We start from the raw sequence: 22,613 nt of genomic DNA, 5'->3' as shown, positions 1-22,613 counted from the left end.
TCCTTAGAGGCGGGGCTTAACGCGCGGTGGGCGGGGCTTAAAGGGGGCGGGGCTTAAATAGGGCGGGCGGGGCGGTGCCGCCTCTCCGCTTCCCGCCCTGCCTCAGGGGCTGCGCGCGCGGCGGCGGTTGGCGGGGCCGGCGGCTGAGGTGAGCTGAGGGGGGGGGGGGCTGAGGGGGATCCGTGAGGGGGCGCCGTGCTCGAGGCCCGGTGGTAGAGGCCCCCCCTGCAGAGCCACGGCGCTGAAATTGGGTAAATTCAGCAAATCCTCGCTTGCAGCATCGGATGCTGAGCGTGGGGTTCCCCCGGCGGCTGTGGGGGGCTCCGCAGGGACCCGGCGGCGTCCCAAAGCCTGCGGGGAGAAGCCTCACGAGGAGCATCTCCGGCTGCAGGAGGTTTGGCTGCTCGCACGTCGGCTCACCGGGGGAATTCCTGGCCTTGCAGGCAATAGTTTTTATTTTTAGAGAGAAATTTTACCTCAGAAGCGAACTGCGCGGCTTTTGCTCCGTGCTGAGAGGTGCGAAGGGTGAGCGTGCTTCAGGGGGGCAGTGGAAGGAGTCAGATGGCGATAGCTTCCTGCCCACACAATGAGGGTTGGAGTCCTCTAGATAAGAGGCAGCTCTGCTACGTGGGCTCTGCGCGTGGGAACAGATCCCTTTTTGGTTAAAGAGGGTGAGCCAGAGGAGGAACCAGAAAGGGGACCTGGAGCACTCATCTGACAAGGGTCCTGCTCGTGTTGACGTTTTTAGATTATCGTAGTGAATGATACCTCTTCAAATGATGCAAGTTAGCCTGATAGAAGTCCACTGGTGTTGGCAGGTCTTGGTTACAAGACATTGCTGCACAGAGGTGTCAAATGAGAGGTTTCTTTTTTCCCTGTGCTTTGTATCTCCGTGTGACAGAGCTGTGTGCAAAAATCCGAACTTGGCAGCAAAAGTTAAAATGGATGACTGAGTTTGCAAGCATCTAGACCAAAGAGGAGGAGAAAACGTTTCCTTTTGAAGTCATCAACTCTTTACAGAACACTCAAGCATGAAAGGAAATGGCGAGGGGGGGAAGTTTAAAAAGAAAAAAAAAAGCTGTGTGAGGGTTTTGTTGTTTTTTTGAGCTTTGAAAAAAACCATATTTCCTGTAAGTGGTAATATGCCTTTTAGCATATTTTGATTAGTTTCTGGAAGGGATGTGAACTCTTCTTTTTCAGGCTTCAGTATGGTTTGTCATACATTAATGTTGTCATGTTAATATTGCTTGAATTTATTGTCTACTGATGGGAATAAACTGCCTAATGTTTGCTGACAATCCTGCTCCTTGTTAATACTGAAGATTCAAATATTTTTCCTCTGTGAGAAGTGATTTGCACTGTTTCAAAATGTCAGTGTTTATTCAAGGATGCTCGTTTCCTGATTTAGCATTCAAAGTGGATATTAGTTTTTTTTTTTTTTTTTTCTCCTCATGTGATTTTTAATAATCTGGAATATATTTTTTGTTTTGTTTTCAGATTTGTTCCTGACCTTCCATAAAAATGTCTAAGGTAAGAATAACATTTCTGCCTTCATATGTAACAATGCAGAATGTATATTTTGTTTTTAAAAAATTACCTACAGACACAGACTGTTTAACCATTACTTTGTCGTTGGTGGGCCTGTGTAAGGTAAATTTACAGCTCACAAATGAGAAGACAATAGCGAGTTATTGAGTTTAATAATATACATATTAAAGCAATTTTCTACACTGAGCATGAAACTCTGTAGTTAACTAATGCTCCTGGAAGGATTTAATTTTGGTCATGGATTTGTATAGAAGTTCCCTGTTAACATTTTCACTGAAACTTCCATCCTTCTGCTGTGTTTTGAGCAGAAATAATTTCAGGGAAGGATGTTCTTGTATTTAACTTATTGGTAATGTATTTATTTGTTCATGTAGTCAACTGATCAGGAAAATCCTCCCTGAAAGTGCAGTAACATATATATATATAAAAAAAAAAAAAGCTGGGATTCAACTAATTCTTGGTCTCGTGTTTGGTATAACAAGTTAAAACATTCACGTTAGTTTATTGGAGTGAAATGAATGATAAAAGGTACTCAAGTAATATATTTGAGGAGGGAAACTAACAGATCTAAAGATTTCTCTGTGATATTTGTAGTAGAGGGCATTTGAATCACACTTGTATAATTTTCTTTTCCTTTTGAAAGAGATCTCTAATGAGGACTTCCAGCAGATGACTATCTCTTCATAAGTGCCAAAAACCAGATTAATAAAAGTAATGCTTATTTTAGTGCATATGCCTCACGCACAAGCATTTTTATTTTAAATGGGTGTGAAGGCATCATTTAAGAAGACTGTGATTAGCAGTATTTCAATAAATAAACCTTTTTTTCTTTTACTTGAGGTGATCTAGACTGAATGAGGGTAAACAAGAGCAAATGAAACATTTTTTCTAAGCTTTACTTGAAGGCAGTTGTTCTATACTTCATTGTGAAACTATTGAATGACAGGAAAAAGCACCTAGTTTACTCTGTGTATGTCATGTAGTTTTGAATCATATGATTTCAAGTGTTAAATCCCATCGTCTTATCAATGGGATTGACTTTTTCTGTTTCTTAAGAAGTTCTAGTGAAGGCGGAACTTCTGAGAGCTAAATGAGCTACAAACCTTCCGATTTTCCACGCTTCCTTTTCTGGCTTATTGCATTTGAAATAGCTGAGGAGATCACTTACCAAACAAGTATATCTTGTATGGTTTTTTATTATTGTCTTATTTTATTTTTAGCAACAGCCTGCTCAGTTTACCAATCCGGAAACCCCTGGCTACGTTGGGTTTGCCAACCTTCCCAATCAGGTTCATCGGAAGTCTGTGAAGAAAGGCTTTGAATTTACTCTTATGGTGGTTGGTAAGAAAATGTTTCATAGTTCCTCACAACAAATTCTTGCTTACGTAGAGCGTGGAGTTAAAGTGAATATTGCTTCTACTATTGTAAGGCGTCGGCTAGCATCAGAAAGCTCTTCTGGACTGTAGCATTTAACTTTCTTTTATAGTTTATTAATTCATGCATCAGTTGTTTTCCATGTTACAAACCGTGTTTGAATATGTTAATAATTTTGTGGATGTGGTGAAGAAATTTTGTTTTGTCTTACAGGGTTCAAGCATTCCATTTAAAATTTAGCTTAAAAGTGAATTTGAATAGATGCTTTGTTTGCTTGCTTGTTTTTATTAAGCAAATGGCATCAAGGAGACTATTTAAACTATTTGCTATGTAGTTCAAGAGAATCCAAACTCTGGTCTTTCCACCCCTTCTGAATATTTTTGTAAGAGAAGAATAGAATTAACTTAGTTGGTTTGATGTGAGGTTTTACTTTTCAAATTGATACTGATTGTCTATTAGCAGTTAAAATTTAAAGTGTAATTCTATTAGGTATTTCGTTGACAATCTATATTGATACCAGGAATGGGAAGAGAAATCTGCATCTGTGGAAAGACTGATCCATGCTCTCAAAAGTCAGTGATATTTTTGCAGATTAAGTAGGCTTCACAAATCAGGCTTTGTTGCGTTTTTCCTGAATCTATATTTCTTATTGCTTGGGCACTGTAACTCCAGAATTTGGTGTTTAAACTCTGTAATTTTCACCTTGAAGACAGAAGTATCCTAATAGAGTTGTCTGCAGTCAGATTCTTTTTTATGTCTTCATAAGAAGTAAAGCTCATTTGCATGTGCTAGATTTGTCCAAGGGGACATCACTGTGGAAATGAGCAGGAGAGGTGAGTCGGTATGTGATAGTAGGTGTTTAAGTTCTTAATTGTTTTGGATTCCAGTAGTTGTAGGAAGAATCTGTCCTCAAACCTGTCATTAGTTTTGCCAAATGACAGCCCTAGCCTTGCTTTTGCCCCATTTATCTCTTCAACAGTGCAATGTTGGACAGCACTGGCCCTTGTTTTCGGCTTCCTAGAATTTTATGACAGTTGTTTCCTGTTACCTGGGGTGAGGGAGGAGAGGGAAGAGGGAACAAGGACATAGGGAAATTAAGTTACACTGCTTGGTAAATGCCTTTTAATTGTTGGGAGTCATTTCATTTTAGCTCTGTTGGATTTGCCTAGGATAGTATCATAATGGATACCTTATAAAATCTAAGGGTAAAGCCAGCCTTTAGATGTTGGAAATCCTGGTATCTGCTGTCACTCTTTGGAATTTACTGTTCTGTGATCCTAGGTCTGCGAAACAAGGGTGTGCTTAATATACAGAGCGCTTTCAGATGCATCACAAATAGGGCTATCTAAAACAATTCTTGCAGAAAGCTGTGCAAAATTAGATAGACCATACAGCTGTTTCTGCTCTTTTGTAGAATAGAAACTTGTGGGAAAATGACATGGTGTCAGAGTAACAGAAAGGCAATTAACCCCACCATGTCTCAGAGTAAAATCGAACTCTGTAGTCACTGCCTGCCGCTGTTCTAAGGGATAAATGAAAACTGCAGCAAGAGAACTTGCAGAAAAGTAACTTCATTGAAAATGTGGAGTGATATTTTGAGATATGCTAGCAGAGGGAGGCAGTTGATGGAAGTTAAGACAAAATAAACTGCGCTTTAAGTTGATTATTTCAGCAGTTTGGAATGTGAGTTCTTTCTCTTGAAATATGTATGGGGTTTAAGTATATTCTCTTGTGGGCTGTATCACAATGTCTGTATTGAACTGTAGTTCTCCACTAACTGTATTTCTCATTTTCTGATCAGGGAAATGTTTTGCCTGTTCTGTTTTTAGGCTTTCTGGACTGACAGTGTCTTGATCAATGCTTTTTCTTCACGTTGTTATTTCAAGTATTGTTTGTCATGATTGGGGAAAAAATAAGCTGGAGTTTATAACAATTTGTTTGTTTGTCTCTGTTGCATCTGAAGAAAACATAACCACTTGTATTTATTAACAATTGCATATTTATTCTGATTATTGAGATATGGCTTCATCTAAACAGTTCTTTCAGTTGAGAGTCACACAACTCTAACTGCTGGGGCCAGTAATTACAATAAATGCTGTTTCATTCATTTTTGACAGAGGCAATGAAAACTGATTTGGTTTAGACGTAATATTTACCCAGGATGAAAATAAGAAGTGTGTCACTGGTTGAAATTGAAGTTTTCTTGGTTTTGCTGAAATGATGCCATGCGAGTGTTGAATTACTCTGGCTGCATGTCTCTTTCACTAGTGAAGGCTGCACTGGTAAAATCCTATCTTGAGAGATGTGTTCTATAAGGCATCACAAAACAGCATCTTCTAGTCAAATCTTTATTTTAAAAAAGAATTCCTTTTTGTTGTTGCTGTTCAGATATTTTTCTCAGACTGCTGTTACAGAACAGACTTTGTTGCTTAGAGGGATCAAGTAACCCTCTCCATTTTTGCTTTTTTATTCTCAAAAAATAATTTGTTCAGTGAATGCATGTACTGAGCAGTTTGAGTTGCTGGTCTTCTTTATGCTGACATTTTTTTCTGATTTATTTCTTGATATTTAGCCAGTTACTTAGCTTTTGAACTTTTCTGATGGCTCAGTCAGTAACTCCGGAAGAAAAACGTATCTGGTACGCTTTGGTAAACCCCAATTTCATCAGTTAAAAAATTACTTTATGCATACTCAGCACTCATATCATGTTCCTTTCCCCTCATTTTTTTCCCCATTAGCATAAAAAGTTGGAATAAATCACACTTTATGATGGTGATCTTTGCAGAAGCTCAGTAACACCTCTTTCATTGTTTAAATTGATGATATGGCCTAGACAAGGCCCAGCTTCTCAGTGTGTATGACATTCTGGAGTGCTATCAGAAAAGCTTACCTTAAAAAAAAAAATCAGGAGATGTGATATGGGAAATTAAAGTCTAATTTTAAAATGATCAGAATTCCACTTGCCTAGAAGGTTTAATTACAAATAATCTCTGAAAACTCTGAGAAAGTGTATAGTAACGTTGAGATGAATAAATTGTAATTCAACATTCCTGTGCAATTTTTTTCTAATACAAAATTCTAAGTTGTATTAATGAGCTGTAAATGTTTAAATGCAAAAAAAAAAGATTTGACATGAAAAATATACAGTCAGATGAAACTTTCTGGATACAGTGGAGATTAATCATGCAAATATATTGACTTTATGTGTAAATTGAATCACAGGTGAATCTGGATTGGGAAAATCTACATTAATAAACAGCCTCTTCTTGACAGATCTCTACCCAGAAAGGATAATCCCAGGAGCTGCTGGTAAACACACTTTTGTTCTGTTTTTTTTTTTCTGTTCTTGATGATTTGAAGTTGAATATTTTTATGTTTGGATTTTATTATCAGCCAGTTGTTTCAAGCTCTACTAATTTCTAATGTACTGGCTGATACTTGAGCTACCACTGATTGTAGAGCTGATTTCTTCAGTTCTTGGTCTGTGTAGTTTAGTCCTTGGGTGTGCTGAAGAGTCATACTGGCATCTGTGTGCTAATCTCTGCTTAAAATACGTCATCGTGTCATGTTAAGAGAAATAATCAACAAAAGCAATCAGAAACTTTTTAAATCTATTGCAATTCTAAACTTGAACACTTTTTATGTTTGCTTGGGATCGCAATTTGATTCCTTTGGTCTGGGTAGATAGTGAATGTGCACTCGAACTTGTTTCTTCTTCCCCTCCTCTGAGGAGGGGGAGCGAGAGAGCGGTTGTAGTGGAGTTCAGCTGCCCAGCAAGGTAAAAACCACCACAGCACTTCACCTCTGTTTCATCTTCAGATACCTTGTCCCTTTTTTATCCTGTTAAACAAGGCATACAATAATTCAATGAAAGAGAATATTGTAAGACTATAGATACTATTTTCTTCCCCTTTGCTACTTGTTAAACAACTTGATTTAAAAATTTATCATGTTGGCTGAAAACTGCTTTAAACCTTAGGAAAATATGTTACGTATAATTTAGTATTGTTCTACAAATTGCTGAGTACTTACACTTTTTTCTCAGTCACTCCCTTTTGCCTCAGTTTCTATATAAAATTTGAAACAAGTAAGAAATCTAAAAGACTTTTGTAACTTGACAATCAATCCTTTGATAGTGTCTCAAAATGACAGCCTTATAAATTCTGTTCTGAAAGATCAAGTTTCTTGTCTCTTAGAGAAAATTGAACGCACTGTGCAGATTGAAGCCTCAACAGTTGAAATAGAAGAGAGGGGTGTGAAGCTTCGTCTGACGGTTGTAGATACACCAGGATATGGAGATGCTATCAATTGTCGAGATTGGTGCGTACACAGAGTACATATTGATCTAGATTTGATGACTGAACACCCGTTTCACATTATGTCTAATGATATAAGTCAATATCTTCCTTTTTTCATGTGTTAGGTTAAGTGCTGAATTTGAGGTGTCGCTTTTGGAAAATGGGCAAATTTTCTAATTTTGAGGAAGGTTGGTTTAATTTTAGATGTGATTCAAGTTTAAAAATGTTTTCAGTTGCTATATGAGATACATAAGAAGCATCAGTTAACTTCATCCACAGCTTGAAAAATGCTGTGACACAGATGCTTTGATATTTTGTATTTTTCTCTCTCCTTGGTTAACTTTTTTAGGTTTGGAGGGGTTTAAAGTGGATCATGTACTTGACTCTCGTATATTCAGAAAGCAGTGGAACCACTGGGACACAGTGAATTAAACAAACACCTGAGAAAGTAATCCATCTAGTCTTTGGTGCAAATAAAAATTCACCATTAGATCTTGTCTGCATTTGTTTGGGCACTCTCAGACTCCATGCTTTGTTTTTTTTTAAGTGTATTTTAATTGTCTTAGGTTCTCGAGTGTCTTGAAAAGTTTGCTTTCTAGTAAGTACCAATAAATCTTGATTAATGGCATTCAGTGATAGCCTCTGCTGCACTTTGGCCAACTTTCTGTCAAGAACTTGCTGGTCCATCTCATCCATTCTCACTGTGGCATCTTGCTGCCCTTTTTGCTTCCCTGTTCTCCCATTAGTAAAGTTTTGTTTGGGATCTATGAATTGCTTCTAAGGTTGGTTGTCCACCTTAACTGGGAATCAGAATGTCTCAAGCCAGCGTTCGGAGATGCACTTTTTATTTTATTCTTCCATTCAGTAATAAACTGATAATTCCATCTTTTTAGCCTTGGGTATTTATCGTTGGCAAGCATACAATAGGAGGAGTGTAGCTGTCTGCTCAAACCAAACAAATTTGTGTGTAAGGTGAAGTGGTTCACAGAGATGCAACTCTGAGCAGTGTGATGCAAGATTTCAGCATTTTTGCATCTCTGTTTCAGCTGTTGGCGAGTTTGCTGTTGCATCAGCATCAATAATTTGATGTTTTAAATTGATTTAGAACAAGAAGCTTAGATTGTCTTGAGTATGTGCAATTAATGCTAATCACAAGATGAATACTAGCCCAAGAGCAGTTTACTTAGAAGTTGAGATGTGTATCATTATGTGTATATGTATTTGTATTTTATCTTAATATGTAAATATATATATTTATTATCCATAGTAGTTATTGTTTATTATTTTGGCATTCAATTCAAATGCTAGGATATGTGCTTAAGATAATTTTACAGTGTCAGTAAATTACTTTTGTCCATCAACAGGCTGCTTCATCAGCAGGAAGTCTGGGTATTTTAATGTAACCTTTGAAAGTTCACTAAAATTATTGGCCGTTTGGGAATAAGCATGATTTCTTAAATCTCAATTTGTTTCACAGTTTTAAGACCATAATCTCCTACATTGATGAGCAGTTTGAGCGATATCTGCATGATGAGAGTGGTTTGAACAGAAGGCATATCATAGATAACCGCGTTCATTGCTGCTTCTATTTCATTTCACCGTTTGGTCATGGGTAAGTATTTCTGTCACTTTTATTTTTGAAAAATAAAAATGCTTCATTTTTTCACTTCAGGGAATTTGTTTTGCACCATTTGTTTTAAATTATCAGAATCAGATTGTCATTACTTAAGTATTAAAACTAAAAGGAGGGACATTTAGAATTAGAATTGTTCAGTTGGAAGGGAACAGCAAAGATTATCGAGTCCAATTGCCTGACCACTTTAGGGCTAAATAAAAGTTAAAGCATATTAATGAGGGCATTATCCAAATGCCTCTTGAACATGGACAAGCTTGGGGCATCAACCATGCCACTAGGAAGTCTGTTCCAGTGTTTGACCATGAGGGTTCATGGTAAAGACATTTTTCCTAATATCTAGTGTGAAGCTCTCATTGCACAGATTTGTGCCGTTCCTGCATGTCCTATCACAAGTTACCAGGGAGAAGAGATGAGCACTTCGCTCTCTATTCCTCCTCAGGAAGTTGTAGAGAGTGATGAGGTCACTTCTTAACCATCTTTTCTCCGGACTAGACAAGCCAAATGTCCTCAGTGTCTGCTCACAGGACATGCTTTCCAACCCTTTTACCAGCTGTTTTGAAGCAAGCTTTTGGATTCAGTTCCTATATCGAGATCACTGTTAAAAATGTTGAGCATAACTAGCTGTAGAAATGAGCCCTGGGGAATACTGCTAATGACCAGCTGCCAGCCAGATGTAGCCCCTCCCAGCACAACCCTTTGAGCTCTACTGTTCAGCCAGCTCATCACCCAGCGTAGTGTGAGCCTTTTTATCTCCCAGTTGGACAATCTATCCAGAAGGATACTGTGAGGGGTGGTATCAGAAGTCTTACTAAAATCCAGAAAGATTATATCTACCACCTTCTCTTTGTCCACTAAGTGGGTGACCTTACTGTAGAAGTAGATCAAATTAGTAAGGCAGGACTTTGCCTTCATGAACTAACGTTGGGTATTCCTTGACAGTAGCTTTGCTCTTTAAACATCTTTCAGTATCCCCCAGGACAATCTGCTCCACAACTTTTCTGGATACTGAGGTTATACTGACAGGTCTGTAGCTGCCTGGGTCTCCTCTTGTGCAGGTATAACATTGGCCAGCTTCCAGTCAGCAGGGTCCTCCCCAGAATCCAAAGACCTGGGAAATTGTTGAGAGGGGTCCAGCTATAACATCCACTAACTCCTTCAGTACTCCATCAGGCCCTACGGATTTAGGAACGTTCAGCTGATAAAACTTGTACCTTACAATTTCAGTGGCCACTTCAGTGAAAGGTTAATGCTTGTCCAGTTGTGGTCCTCAGAGGACCATGAGAAATGTAGAGAACCAGGGAACCCAAGGTCTATCTTTAATATTAAAAACTGAGGCAAAACAAAGGCATTAAACTCCTTTTCCTTAACCTTATTTGTTAGGTGGCCATCTTCATCAAGCATCAGTTCAATGTTTTCCTCAGACTTCCTCTTGCTCTTAGCATACTTAACAAAAGCCTTTTTTGTTCTCTTGTCAATGTTGGTGTGAAGATACTTTGGTCATTTAGATTAAAAATACGATTTTTCCGTATTTTATTTTTAGCCTTAAGCCTCTGGATGTTGAATTTATGAAGGCCATACACAACAAAGTAAATATTGTACCAGTGATTGCAAAAGCTGATACACTTTCTCTGAAAGAGCGAGAAAGACTAAAGAAGAGGGTAAGTATTTTTCTGGCTCACAGAAAAGTGTTATACGTCGGCTATAGCAACTTGGTCACTGACAAGAGGAGTGTTCTCTTTCACCCTTACTCTGTTCTCACCAAGAAAAATATAATTTCATGTGCACTGTGTAGCATTATTTAATATGTAGTCTGATACCTTGTGAGTTCTTCTGCTATGTATTTAACTGAGAAATTATCTTTTAAAACGTTGCCTGTGAAATGGCAGATCTGGCTACATCTACAATTACACTGAGTGAATTTTGAAACTTTGGAAAATATCTAAGTGCATTTGCTAGTGGTAATTTCTCCTGCCCTGGCTGATCAGTCCCAAAGCAGAGATCATAATCTCCGAAGCAGAGACAAAGCATCTATAATCTTCATATGTCAGAACACTGATGATTGAAAAACAGGATTTTTCAAAGATTTTACTATGTCACTCTTTTCTAATACATTCCTCCTTCCATAGGCTAGGCACCTGAACACATTCAGTCTTGTAGGACTTCGTAGTATTTACTGAGGGGAGGAACAGTACAACAAACCATCATGAGTTAGTAACTATGAAGTTTAGACTGAAGTGATAGAGAATTAAGTTGTGCTCGTTTGATGCAGGCTTATTTGTTATATTTAAAACTTTGTCTATTCCTATCCCATTCTGAAAACCCTTATAGTTAATTTACCCAACTTGCAAAACTACATTACTTTGAAATACTTATTCTGCTAAAATTCTGCAGAAATAAGTTTGTTCATTTTCTAAGACAAAAATATGGGTTTATGTCAAATGGATTCCTGCTCCTGATGCCATTCTTAACAGTTACGAATACAGAAAAAAGGATTTGTGGTGTTTGTCACTCAGGAGAGTCCCTCCCCAGCTTTCCTGTAGCCCCCTGTAGGCACTGGAAGGACACTGTAAGGTCTCCCCAGAGCCTTCTCTTCTCCCGGCTGAACAACCCCAACTCCCTCAGCCTGGCTCCATAGCAGTTCTCCAGCCCGTTAATCATCTTCATGGCTTCCTCTAAACCTGCTCCAACAGCTCCATATCCTTCTTGTGCTGGGGCCCCAGAGCTGAATGCAAGGCTCCAGGTGGTGTATTTGACCATAACTGATTGTGGGGAAGGCCTTTTAGCCAACACTTGGAGTGATAGGCATGTATAAACAGTCTTAAAATAGTAAACTATATATTAATCTTTTTGACTCTATTGTTTACCTGCTGTATTACTTGGAGTCATAGAATCACCAGGCTTGGAAGAGCCCTCCAAGCCCACCTGGCCCAACCACCCCCCTACCACCAATGTCACCACTGAACCCTGTCCCCAAGCACCACGTCCAGCCTTTCCTTGAGCACCCCCAGGGACGGTGACTCCACCACCTCCCTGGGCAACCTGTCCCAGTGCCTGACTGCTCTTTCTGAGCAGAAATGTCTCATTTCCAACCTGAACCTGCCCTGGCACAGCTTGAGACTGTTCCCTCTGGTCCTATCACTGGTTACCTGTGAGAAGAGGCTGATCCCCAGCTCCCCACAGCTTCCTTTCAGGCAGTTGCAGAGAGCAATGAGGTCTCCCCTGAGCCTCCCCTTCTCCAGACCAAACCCCCCCAGCTCCCTCAGCCGCTCCTCACAGCACTTGTGTCCCAGGCCCTTCCCCAGCTTCGCAGCCCTGCTCTGGACATGCTCCAGGGCCTTGATGTCCTTCTGGTAGCGAGGGGCCCAGAGCTGAACCCAGCACTTGAGGTGCGGCCTCACCAGAGCAGAGCCCAGGGGGACGATCAACTCCCCGGCCCTGCTGGCTGCACTGCTCCTGACACAGCCAGGATGCCGGTGGCCTTCTTGGCCACCTGGGCACACTGCTGGCTTGTGTTCAGGTGAGCATCCATCAGCACCCCCAGATCCCTTCCCTCTGCACAGCTTCCCAGCCAGTAGCACTGCGTGGGGTTGTTGTGACCAAAGTGCAGGACCCGGCCCTGAGCTGTGCTGAACCTCATCCCCTTGGCCTCTGCCCACTGACCCATCCTGCCCAGGTCCCTCTGCAGGGCCTTCCTGCCCTCTGGCAGATCGACACTTCCTGCAGTTTGGTGTCATCTGCAAACTTACTGAGGGTGCTCTCAATTCCCTCACCCAGGTCATCAATAAAGACATTAAAGAGGCTGGGCCCTAACACCGACCCCTGGGGAACACCACTGGTGACAGTCACCAGCTGGATTTCACTCTGTTCACCACCACTCTCTGGGCCCAGTCACCCAGCCCGTTTTTAACCCAGTACAGCCTGTGCCTGTCCAAGCCATGGGCTGCCAGCTTTTCCAGGAGAATGCTGTGGGAGACTGTGACAAAAGCCTTGCTGAAGTCTAGGCAGACTGTCAACAGGCTTTCCCTCATCCACCAGGCAGGTCACAGAAGGAGATGAGGTTGGTTGGGCAGGACTTGCCTTTCATGAACCTATGATGACTGGGCCTGATCCCCTGGTTGAACTGTTCACATTTAAACACAGTTGCAGTATAGCGCTGTCTTGCTGCTATGTTACATTTTGCAAAAGCTAAGGATAATTACTGACACAGTAAAGCAGCATTAGGTATGCCTTAGGTTGCAGGAAAGAGGATGATCATCACCTGAATTAAGCAATTTTTCTCTCTAATTTGCATTTTGAATGAGGAGTGAACCATGGGTTTTCAATTAGAATCAAGATGTGAATGAAATGAGGCAAACAGAAAGCAAAATAAATTTGCGTATTTTAAATAGGCAAATACAACACATGCAAAAAAAGCTTTGCTACTTGATGTTCAGGGACTTAAATGGCTGAAATACATTAATTTTCTTCCATTGCAAAGTGCATGGCAAATAATACTAGTGGAAAACTAGTTGGAAACTCAGTTTTGTTCTCAAGTAAGACTAGAATATAGTAATATTCTATACTAGAATATAATATTCCCTAGGAAGGACAAGGAAGGTTGTACTTCCGTTTTGACAGTTACAGCTAATGTGGAGCAAGATGAATAAGGGAGGAAGAATTTTTTGCATTGTTTTTATATCTTTGTTTAAAATAAAATTTCACAGCTAGTTATATGCGTAATTTTATGTGTAATAAATTGTTGGAGATGAAACACTGCAAGGCTCAATTGCAGGTCTCGTTTACATACAATAATCATTGTTATTTGGTAGATATTTTTTCAGGAGGACTGAGTTTCCTCAGTGAAGCTGATTTCATTGTGAATACAATTTTTAAATAGTGGAAGCTTTTGAAATGTTAAAATAAAGCAATGGAATAAATGTGCCACTGTTTGTCTGAAGGTCTGCGGCGAGGAGTTGTTGAATATCTTCCTTAAAAACAAATAGTTGGCAATGAATACGAATTAGTAAGATATACACAATCTCTGGCCTGATTAATTTTGCCTTAAGTTTTAAAAGTGCTCGCTTTACATGTATGTTGCCTCCGTTTCTTTTATGTAAATCTCAGATTCTGGATGAAATCGAAGAGCATGGCATCAAGATTTATCACCTGCCTGATGCTGAATCAGACGAGGATGAAGATTTTAAAGAGCAGACAAGACTGCTGAAGGTATGAATACGCTGTATCTTCTCAGAGTGCTCAGGTGGCTTTAAAACAAAATACAGAACGTGACCTTTGTTGAGACCTTGAGTGAGTTACTGTAGCTCTGTGCCTAGGCTTCCTTATCTGGAAGATAGTGGTTACAATGACATTTTTTTCCCCACAAGCTTTTTTGACAGCTTCAAATTAAAAACATTGTGTACTTACTACCAATATATGCAGTGCTGAGAGGAATAAGAGGGTTTTTTTTTTTTTAGTTGTTTGTCTAGCTCATTGTTGGTAATTTTTGAATTTTTGACTTTCAGGCCAGCATTCCATTTTGTGTAGTGGGATCCAATCAACTCATTGAAGCTAAAGGTAAAAAAGTTAGAGGCCGACTTTACCCATGGGGTGTCGTTGAAGTGGAGAATCCTGAACATAATGACTTTCTGAAGCTGAGGACTATGCTAATGTAAGTAGAAAACTCCAATTGAATAGTAGTAAATAAATAAATAAATTAGGAAGATACTGAAACATTGCACTGGGGGTGTGGAGCGGTTGTGGAATCCTCAGGGATGTGGAATTCATCTGGAGAAGGCCATGAGCAACCTTGATCTAGTTAGTGTAGGTAAGGATTGGACGAGAGGTCCACAAATCCTTTCCAATCTGAATTACTCAGAAGTTCTGTGACAATAATCGTATGTCTAATTCTTCTGTTGAACACAGATGGCCACGAATATAAACCAGGTTGCTTTGTACATTGTGCTTGTTTCTGTGTGCTTTTATAGACTTCACAATTTTGGTATTTAAGTTTTTTCAGCTGTGCTACTCGGCATCCCCTGCCCAGCACTGCTTCGTCAAATGTCTCATACAGGAGTACAGGCTTACAGAGAGGCTGTCTTGGAGTCTGGGGTGGTGTCTCTGTCTTTCATTGCACCTATTTAACTTGCGTTAGCTTTGAAATTAGCATGTTAAATGGGTGCATGCACTGAACTCAGTGACCGAATGCAGTGCTGAATGTGAGAGTTCCTTAACCATGCTGATGTGACGCTGATGTGTTTTATCTTTTGATTTTTCTTCCTTCCTCTAGCACCCATATGCAAGATCTTCAAGAGGTGACCCAGGATCTTCACTATGAGAACTTCCGCTCTGAGAGGCTCAAACGAGGCGGCAGGTGGTCATCTTATTGTTATAAGCTGTTTCTTCCTCCTCTGAATTTATTTTATTCTTCTCCTATCCCCCCATTTCATTGCTAGGATTTCGTAGATCATGGACAGCTCTCTAGTTACAGCCAACACAAAACTCAGTCAATCAGCTTACACTGACAGTAAGAAAAAGTAGTATGTAAATCTGAAGAGATGGCTGTGACACTAAAAAGGGTATAGTGAGATCTCTGTTTTGTTTAAGACTTAAATGCAGTTGGATCAGAGTGTTTGGGTATATAAGTAGGGCAGATGTGTATGACAGAGATCTAAAAATGTGCAAATTAGATTAGCTGATGCATTCAAAGAAATCCCTTTTTTGACTTAACCACTTGAATATCTGTACTGTGTCTTTAAGAAGAGAAACAAGTCCTGCACTACTTTATTTAACACAACATAAATAAATAATTTTCTTTGTAAAGCAGTCAGAGAATAATGTCTTTCTACCCTATTTTGAGCTGTGGTAAAACAGGCAGGCAGAATACCCCATTTTTAACTAAAATAGCAGGGTTTACAAAGTTGAGTTCGTGAGCTCTTGCTGAAAACTGGGTGTGTTTCCTGGTTTAGATTTTTAGGTTGCTTCTCTTATTTCAACCACTAGAGGGTTTCATAATTGCACATTTCAGTGGATTTGATACATTTTGCAAAGCTTTTTCCATTATGTAACTTCTACTCTTGAAATAGGCTTTGTCATATGCCTGGTCTATTTTCAGAAAAAGGAGTTTGATTCTGCCTGTAGGATTGGCCTACTAGGTCAGTTTTCCCTTCAGCCATGGTGACATACTTTCCCCCCTTGACTTAAATCCTGAGTTCTGAAATTCAAGCTAAAAAACTGTCAAGTTCTGGTACCTGTTACCCAACAGGTATTTACAAAGGTCTTAGAAGTAGTGTCATGTTGGGGTGTCTAGTTAAAGTCAAAAAAATCCTCATTTTTTTGAGGATTTGAAGTTGCCTCTGCCAAGGACCCATGACAGTCAGTTGCTGTTAAGTTTAGATATCTTTGTGCAACTAAAACATGCTTTTGTGTCTTGTCTAGCTGAGCGGCAGAGAGATCTTTGTTTTTACATTTCCAAAGTGTTCCTGCACTTGAGTTAAGCTATTGTAAGTGAGGGTGCTTTACACAGGAATTTGTTTCAGATTTGTACCTATTCCACCGGCAGTCCTTGGCAGTGTTTCTAGAGGCTTTTGGACACGGGATTTGATTTCTCTGGCAATCTTACAGAAAAGTGTGCAAATGCACAGAAGCAAGTTTTCTCAAAGATAAATGTACTCCTTTTTTTTGAATGACTTTTAATGAATGATTTTTAAGTACGATGCAGTACTGAAAAAAGGAGAATGGACTTCCTATTTTGTTGGGTTTAGCTTTTTACTTTCTAGAAGCTTTAAGGGTAAGATATAACTTAATGTATACTGTTTAGGTGTTTGCAAGTAAATGTGGTTCATGAAGTTAGAGATGGGATAGAAATGCACCAAAAAAAAGGATCCACCTGAGGGTAGCTGAGTTTTCAGATTAATAATTTCTAGATGTTTTACATGCTGCTTCCATATTTTTGTTAACATCTTGTCCGGCATTGTTTTGATTTTGTGTATCAATTTACTGCACCGGTGAAAAAGAATTGAGTACAGTGTTTCTGTACTCAGATTTCCGAATTGCTATACCTGCATGGCACACCAATTGCAATCAGTTAAGATAATGTTATAATCAGGTAAACTTCTGCATGTGAATACTTTTCAGAAATAGTTTTCACTGATACCTATGTAAAAAGATCTGTCATGTCATAGCCAGAACTAATTTTGAAGCTTATGCTTGTTCTGGGCATAACTTCATAAAGGATAAGGAATAAATATATATTAAAAAAAAGTGAATAGCAGCTACGTGGGGAACATGTTTCAGTAAACTTTGTGTTTGTTATGAAATATATACAATGTGTTCTGAAAGCCTTGTTTTTTGTCAACAAAATATTCACTGGAAAGGCAAGATCCAGAGTGTATGCATGTTGTTGACCAATATCTGTTTATTGTAGGAAAATAGAAGATGAAGAAGTAAATAAAGACCAGATTCTGCTTGAAAAAGAAGCTGAAGTAAGATGAAAAAATTCTGTACTCTTGTGATGGGGGAATTTTTATTTTTTTTATTGCTGTTTTAAGTCAGTTGATTTGCATGATCTTGATAATTTGTAAAGGGAAAGACAAAATTTGCTAATATAAAGTTATTCAAGGTACAGTAACAAAAGAGAAAGTGGAAAAGTATAGAAGAGCCTCAGAATACTAATTTATTGGAACAAGCAGAATCTGGTAAACATCGGATTCCATTGTACAAGTCATTTGTGCAGGAAGGGACAGCCATCATATATGAGAAAAGGTTCTAAAATCAGCAATTGCAGATTGGGAAAAAGTTATGCTCGGCAGCAAAGGAGGAAACAGTGGTGGGAATTACCAGGAATGAAGAACAACATGAAAATTCTCGTTTTGCCACTATGATAAATTCATAATTCAGAGCTCTAACACTGTTTTTGAGGTCCCCCTAATTCAAAGAGGATATAGCTATGACTAGAAAAAATACAATGAATAGCAAAGAGTGGGCAGAATGGCTAAAGCAGAGACCTGAGGCAGGTCCCCTCTGATGGCATACTACTTAATGTTCCTTTTGGGGAGTAGATGACAGAAGGGAAGGATATAGTGAGGGGTTTATACAATCATAGCCGTCAGGATGAACTACAATAAAAGAAGCAGGCTGAAATTAATTAAATTAATAGGTGGCTTTTTTTTTCAACAGAAAAGATACTTTTAGTATATAACGTATTTGTAATTTGTGGTACTCGTTAGCATGGAATTTTGAGCATATCGAGAACTTGAAGGTGGTCGCTAAACACAATGGCAGAATGTTTTGATTTAGAAAGTTCTGAATTGACATATTTCTAGAATTTGAGAGCTTATGTCATGTGTGTGCACCTGCTGTTGGGCTTTTCCATTCATTTCCTAATAGCCAGTCTGGAAAGAAGGCTGAGTTAGATGGATCTTTTGATATGCCCTAGCTCAAGAAGACCCTCAGGCTCCCAGTACTGGCCTTAGTAGCTATCCAAGTCCCAAAAGATAGCCAGGGAAAAGATTGTTGTTTCAAGGAATATGAAAAAACTGTACTGTAACGTCTTACTGGCTTAATTTTCATTGTTAAGTTTAACATTTCAGTCCAAGTTTAAAGTGTAAATATGCAAAGACACACAAAAATATTTCAGTGCTGTCTGACTTATCTTTCAAAGTTTCGTACCGTAAAAGAATTTAAGTCAACCCTGTTGAAGGTACAGGACTTAGTCTTAGTAGCTGAGTTACTTGATTACCCTGTGTTTAAACGTTGCAGTGTTGTACAACTGAACTAAAACAGTTTTTAATAATGCATACATCTCCTTGGATGGTTTACCTGTAATCCTTGCTTCCACCTAGTCATCACTAGTACAGAAGTTGAGAAGTAATCCTCACAGGGTTTTATTTTTGATGGCAGATATATAGGTGTAGTTGGAGGAACTTAAACAAGCTGCTTGTGTTCCTATGATAAGCTTTGGTAAGTGTGCTTGTTCAGCACTTCAACACCATCATTCTTATCTGTTTAACTTAAATGGAAGTCTTTGCTTCTTCTTGGGGATACTTAGAAACCTTGTCCCAAGTTAAACTAATACAGCCTGCTTATTTCAGTCAGGCAATTTTCCAACCTCTTAGTGGATGAAGATGAGCAGTATTAAAACAAGCCATAACCTGAGGTTGCTGCTTGTCAGATGAAGCCAATGCAGATGTGTGTTCCCTCTTTAATATGAATAATAAATAGTGTGGTGACAGCAAAGGATCGTGTTCTGAGGTGAGATGAGGCTAAAGGTTTTCCTATGCTCTATTTTCAGCTTCGTCGCATGCAGGAGATGATCGCAAGAATGCAGGCACAAATGCAGATGCAAATGCAAAGTGGAGAAGGAGATAGCAGTGGACATCATGTATAAAGTCTTCGGTAAGGTGTTCAAATAGCTACTTTACAAAGTTTTTCTTTATTACTCATTATTATGGGTGCTATTAAGTTTTGGAAAAATGTTTACAGGATGTGTTTGTGTAGGTTTCAGCTTTTGTTTTAATTTTTAATGTTTAGCTGATGTTTATGAAGTGAAATGACTTGAAACTAAACCAAACATTAGTGTGGCCTTACACAGACACATATATTTGCATTCATTTTTTTCAGAAAGTCTATACAATGTACGTTGGAAAGAATCACGGAAGTAGTCTTTCAGATTCTATAAATGGGTAGTTCGCAAACTCACAAAGTTGTTTCATTGTGGCTTTGAAAATGTCTATGCTTCTTTTTTATCAATGTAAGGAGATAGCAGATCTTAAATTGCATTTTTCTGTCTTGTTTTCAGATTACTTTATACCTTGACTTAATGGAGACACTCCATGGATTTGAATTACGGTGGTGTTACACGGATGCCTTTTGCCCAGTTTGTGACTTGGAGATTATTTTAGAATTTAACATGGAAACGCGTTGTGGTAACTCTTGTGATACGTATTTCATAACATGTAGTCAGTCAGTATTTTATATATTATACACACTTGACTTTTTGTTTTGTAATTCTTATATTGAGCTTATTTTCAGTTTCCCATTGTATTAGGGATACAAAATAGACAATGAAACTTCTAGCCTGACATGGCGTTAGATGATTTGCTTTAATATGGCATACTAACTCCCTGCTTTTAACTTTGTATTATGTTTAGAAATAAACAGCTATTAGTGATATCAGTAGTGTGTAATAGTCACTAATTAGGGAACTTTGCAAGGTTAGTTTTATATTTTTGCAGTGTTTACAGGTGTGTGTCTGTGAGACCCTAGCCCTTCTTCTGTCTCTGCTGAGTGCAGGTGATCTCCTTTGGCCTCTGCAAGTATCTAGTTAGAATTCAGGCATGCCTTGTGTCTTAATAAAAGAAATAAGAGGAAATACCTCTTTAAGGGCACACTGTATTTTTAAGAGTTTCTTGTACGTCAGCACAAATCAGTCCTGCTGTTTTCTGGCATTACTGTAACCAAATAAGCTTGAATAATGTTGGTATGTTAAATGAGATAAACCCCAAAGAGTAGTTTTATGTCCATGGGTGTTTCCATATCCAAATGCATAAGAAATTCTTTAATTCCTAGAGAGTATTTTCATACTATTTTTAGGGCATTGCAAACTGTTAATTGTAGTATAACATATATACTAGCACACTTCCACTCTTTTTAGAGTGATCTGTGCCTGACAGGATCGAAGTGAACTATATTTTAAGGTCCTGGAGTTAGCAGTAATACTTATGAGGTGACTCCAATGTGTTACACAGTTTTTTAGGCCAAGGTCACTTTCCTTAATGCTGATAGCAAAGGAAACTGGTTTTGAGCTTGGCTGGACTTCTGCTGCATATCGTGGTAGGTACGGAATTTGCCATATGTAATAACAGCTATAGCGTACAGCTACGTAGGTGGCAGCTGAGAAGAGTACGCAGTTACTCTGCCAGAAATCATATTTCCTAATGTGATGTGTTACAAAACATCTGAACAGCCAATAAGTAGATAGAATTCCAGCTTTTCTCTGTTCTGAGCTCAGGTGCAGCAACGATTTTTATAATTTTTAATTTTTTTTGAAAAAATAATAATATTTCTACAGCTAATTTCAGTGATACTCAAATGGCTAGATTAAATATGAACCTGCTAAGCAGAAGAAATTTTTACCTGCCTGAAACTGCTGTTTTATGAATTGCTTTATATTTGAATCTTTCTAAAAATGTGAAGCAAAGTTCTCTGCCCTAGCCTTTGCTGGGCAGAGAAAAAAAATGGAGCTCCATTTTTCTTTGCAAAAGCAATTATTCGCAAAGTTTTGTATATGACACACGTGATCTTCCCTAACCGTCACAAAGGTGTAAATGAGAACCTTTTTATATACATGTATGTAGATGCACAGAAGTGGCTAAGTCCCGTTTTGTCAAATTATATACACATAAAACTTAGATGGAAAAACATGCACTTCCAAGTTCTTGTATTGCCTTTTCTAAATAGCACATAGAAATAACATAGCAGTATTACCAGAAAAAAAAAAAAAGCAAAGCAACAACTCCACAGCACCTTATGTATTTCTAAATCTTTGATACATTTTTGTGAGTCAGTAGTCATAAATATGCCAGAAAAGTAACTCGTGTTTTACTAAGTATTTTGTGAGCTCCCATACTGTTCTGTAGTTGCCACCAATCCGGTTTTGTTCTGATTCTGCAGCATTTGCCTGCTTTTAAGCTATTATTAGTCTGGTATCTCTGATAAATGTTTTGAGCACAGCGACACAGTGACATTTGTGTTTTCACATATAAGCTTGGTAGGTACTGTAAGCTGCAATAGGACTGGGAACCAGTATTTGAACTGTGAAATCTGTGTGTGCAAACCAGTCCCGGGTTGTACATGTAACTCTCTGTGTATGTTGCTTTTTCTCCTATATTTTCTAACATGGGAGTAAAAGTAGGTCGTCTGTGCATTAAGTGCTGTTTGGTCACTACCTGTGGAATTACTTTAGGCTATATCTTAACCTTTGAAATAGCATCTATTGAAATATTTCATCAGGGTAAAGTATTCTGGATGATTCTTAGGCAAGTAATTTTTGATTTATAAATTCTAGCAGGAGAAATATTTTCATAAATATTTTTTTTCATGGGAAAAATAAAGTTTATGGCACTTGCCATTTTAACTGAAAGCTAATTGCTTCCCCTTCCCAAGTCTTTCATTTGTAGTGTGCCTGATGTCTCTGAAGGTCTCTTTTCCCTTCAATTCTCTTGCGTTGGCCTTGCATCAGTGGTTTCATGGTGAGACATAAAAAGTGAAACTATGTTTCACAGATTCTTTTTTTTTAGACAACCTTCAAGTACTGGTAGAAGAAAGACTTGGAGACAAAAGGTAGATGTTTGGTGTGGTGTTGAACTGGCTATAATTTGTTTTCTTTTATAGCTCTGTTACAGTTTCTAATTTAGGAGTCAAAATACTTCTGAATTTGCAGAGGTTTATATTTGGTGGCAAAGATGTCTTGCTCTTGGCACAAAAAACTTACTGTTATATTCTGGTTTATGTACTGTCACTAGCCAAGACTATAATAAAAATGCAAAAACATTTTTTTTGTCTTTTGTTTTGATTCCTTGTTATAATCAACCCTGGTAATGTTTGTTTGTTTGTGGTGATATGTTTTAAATATAAAGGAGACATTGAAAGAGAACACCATGCTGAAGCTGCATACAGTATGTCCGTTAAATATTGCATGCTCCACATTTATTGGTACAGTGCATTTCCGTTCGGTGCTCCCAGAGATGCTGAAGCCCTACCGATGGGACCTTGCTTTTTCA

The 22,613-nt window shown here is 38.7% G+C and overlaps 1 protein-coding gene across 8 annotated transcripts; it reads left to right on the top strand.

The window, feature by feature from the left end:
- Positions 1-30: 30 nt before the first annotated feature.
- Positions 31-22,383, top strand: SEPTIN2 (septin 2). Of its 8 annotated transcripts, none has more exons than XM_027464130.3 (13): positions 31-148; positions 1,498-1,530; positions 2,769-2,889; positions 6,145-6,231; positions 7,119-7,242; positions 8,698-8,832; positions 10,397-10,514; positions 13,960-14,061; positions 14,358-14,503; positions 15,122-15,205; positions 17,258-17,315; positions 19,124-19,227; positions 19,631-22,383. In XM_027464130.3, exons 2-12 carry the CDS (start codon positions 1,522-1,524, stop codon positions 19,217-19,219), a joined length of 1,080 nt encoding a protein of 359 aa, XP_027319931.1. In that variant the 5' UTR covers positions 31-148; positions 1,498-1,521; the 3' UTR covers positions 19,220-19,227; positions 19,631-22,383. The 8 variants fall into 8 exon arrangements, with proteins under 8 accessions (XP_027319931.1, XP_038039921.1, XP_071898429.1 ...); XM_038183993.2 differs by having other exon boundaries at positions 135-394; XM_072042328.1 differs by lacking the exon at positions 31-148 and adding an exon at positions 158-251.
- The last annotated feature ends 230 nt before the right edge of the window (positions 22,384-22,613 follow it).

This window comes from Anas platyrhynchos, chromosome 9, assembly GCF_047663525.1.
Source record: "Anas platyrhynchos isolate ZD024472 breed Pekin duck chromosome 9, IASCAAS_PekinDuck_T2T, whole genome shotgun sequence".
NCBI lineage: Eukaryota > Metazoa > Chordata > Aves > Anseriformes > Anatidae > Anas > Anas platyrhynchos.
The sequence above is the reverse complement of the archived record's forward strand: the minus strand, read 5'-3'. Positions and strand labels throughout refer to the sequence as shown.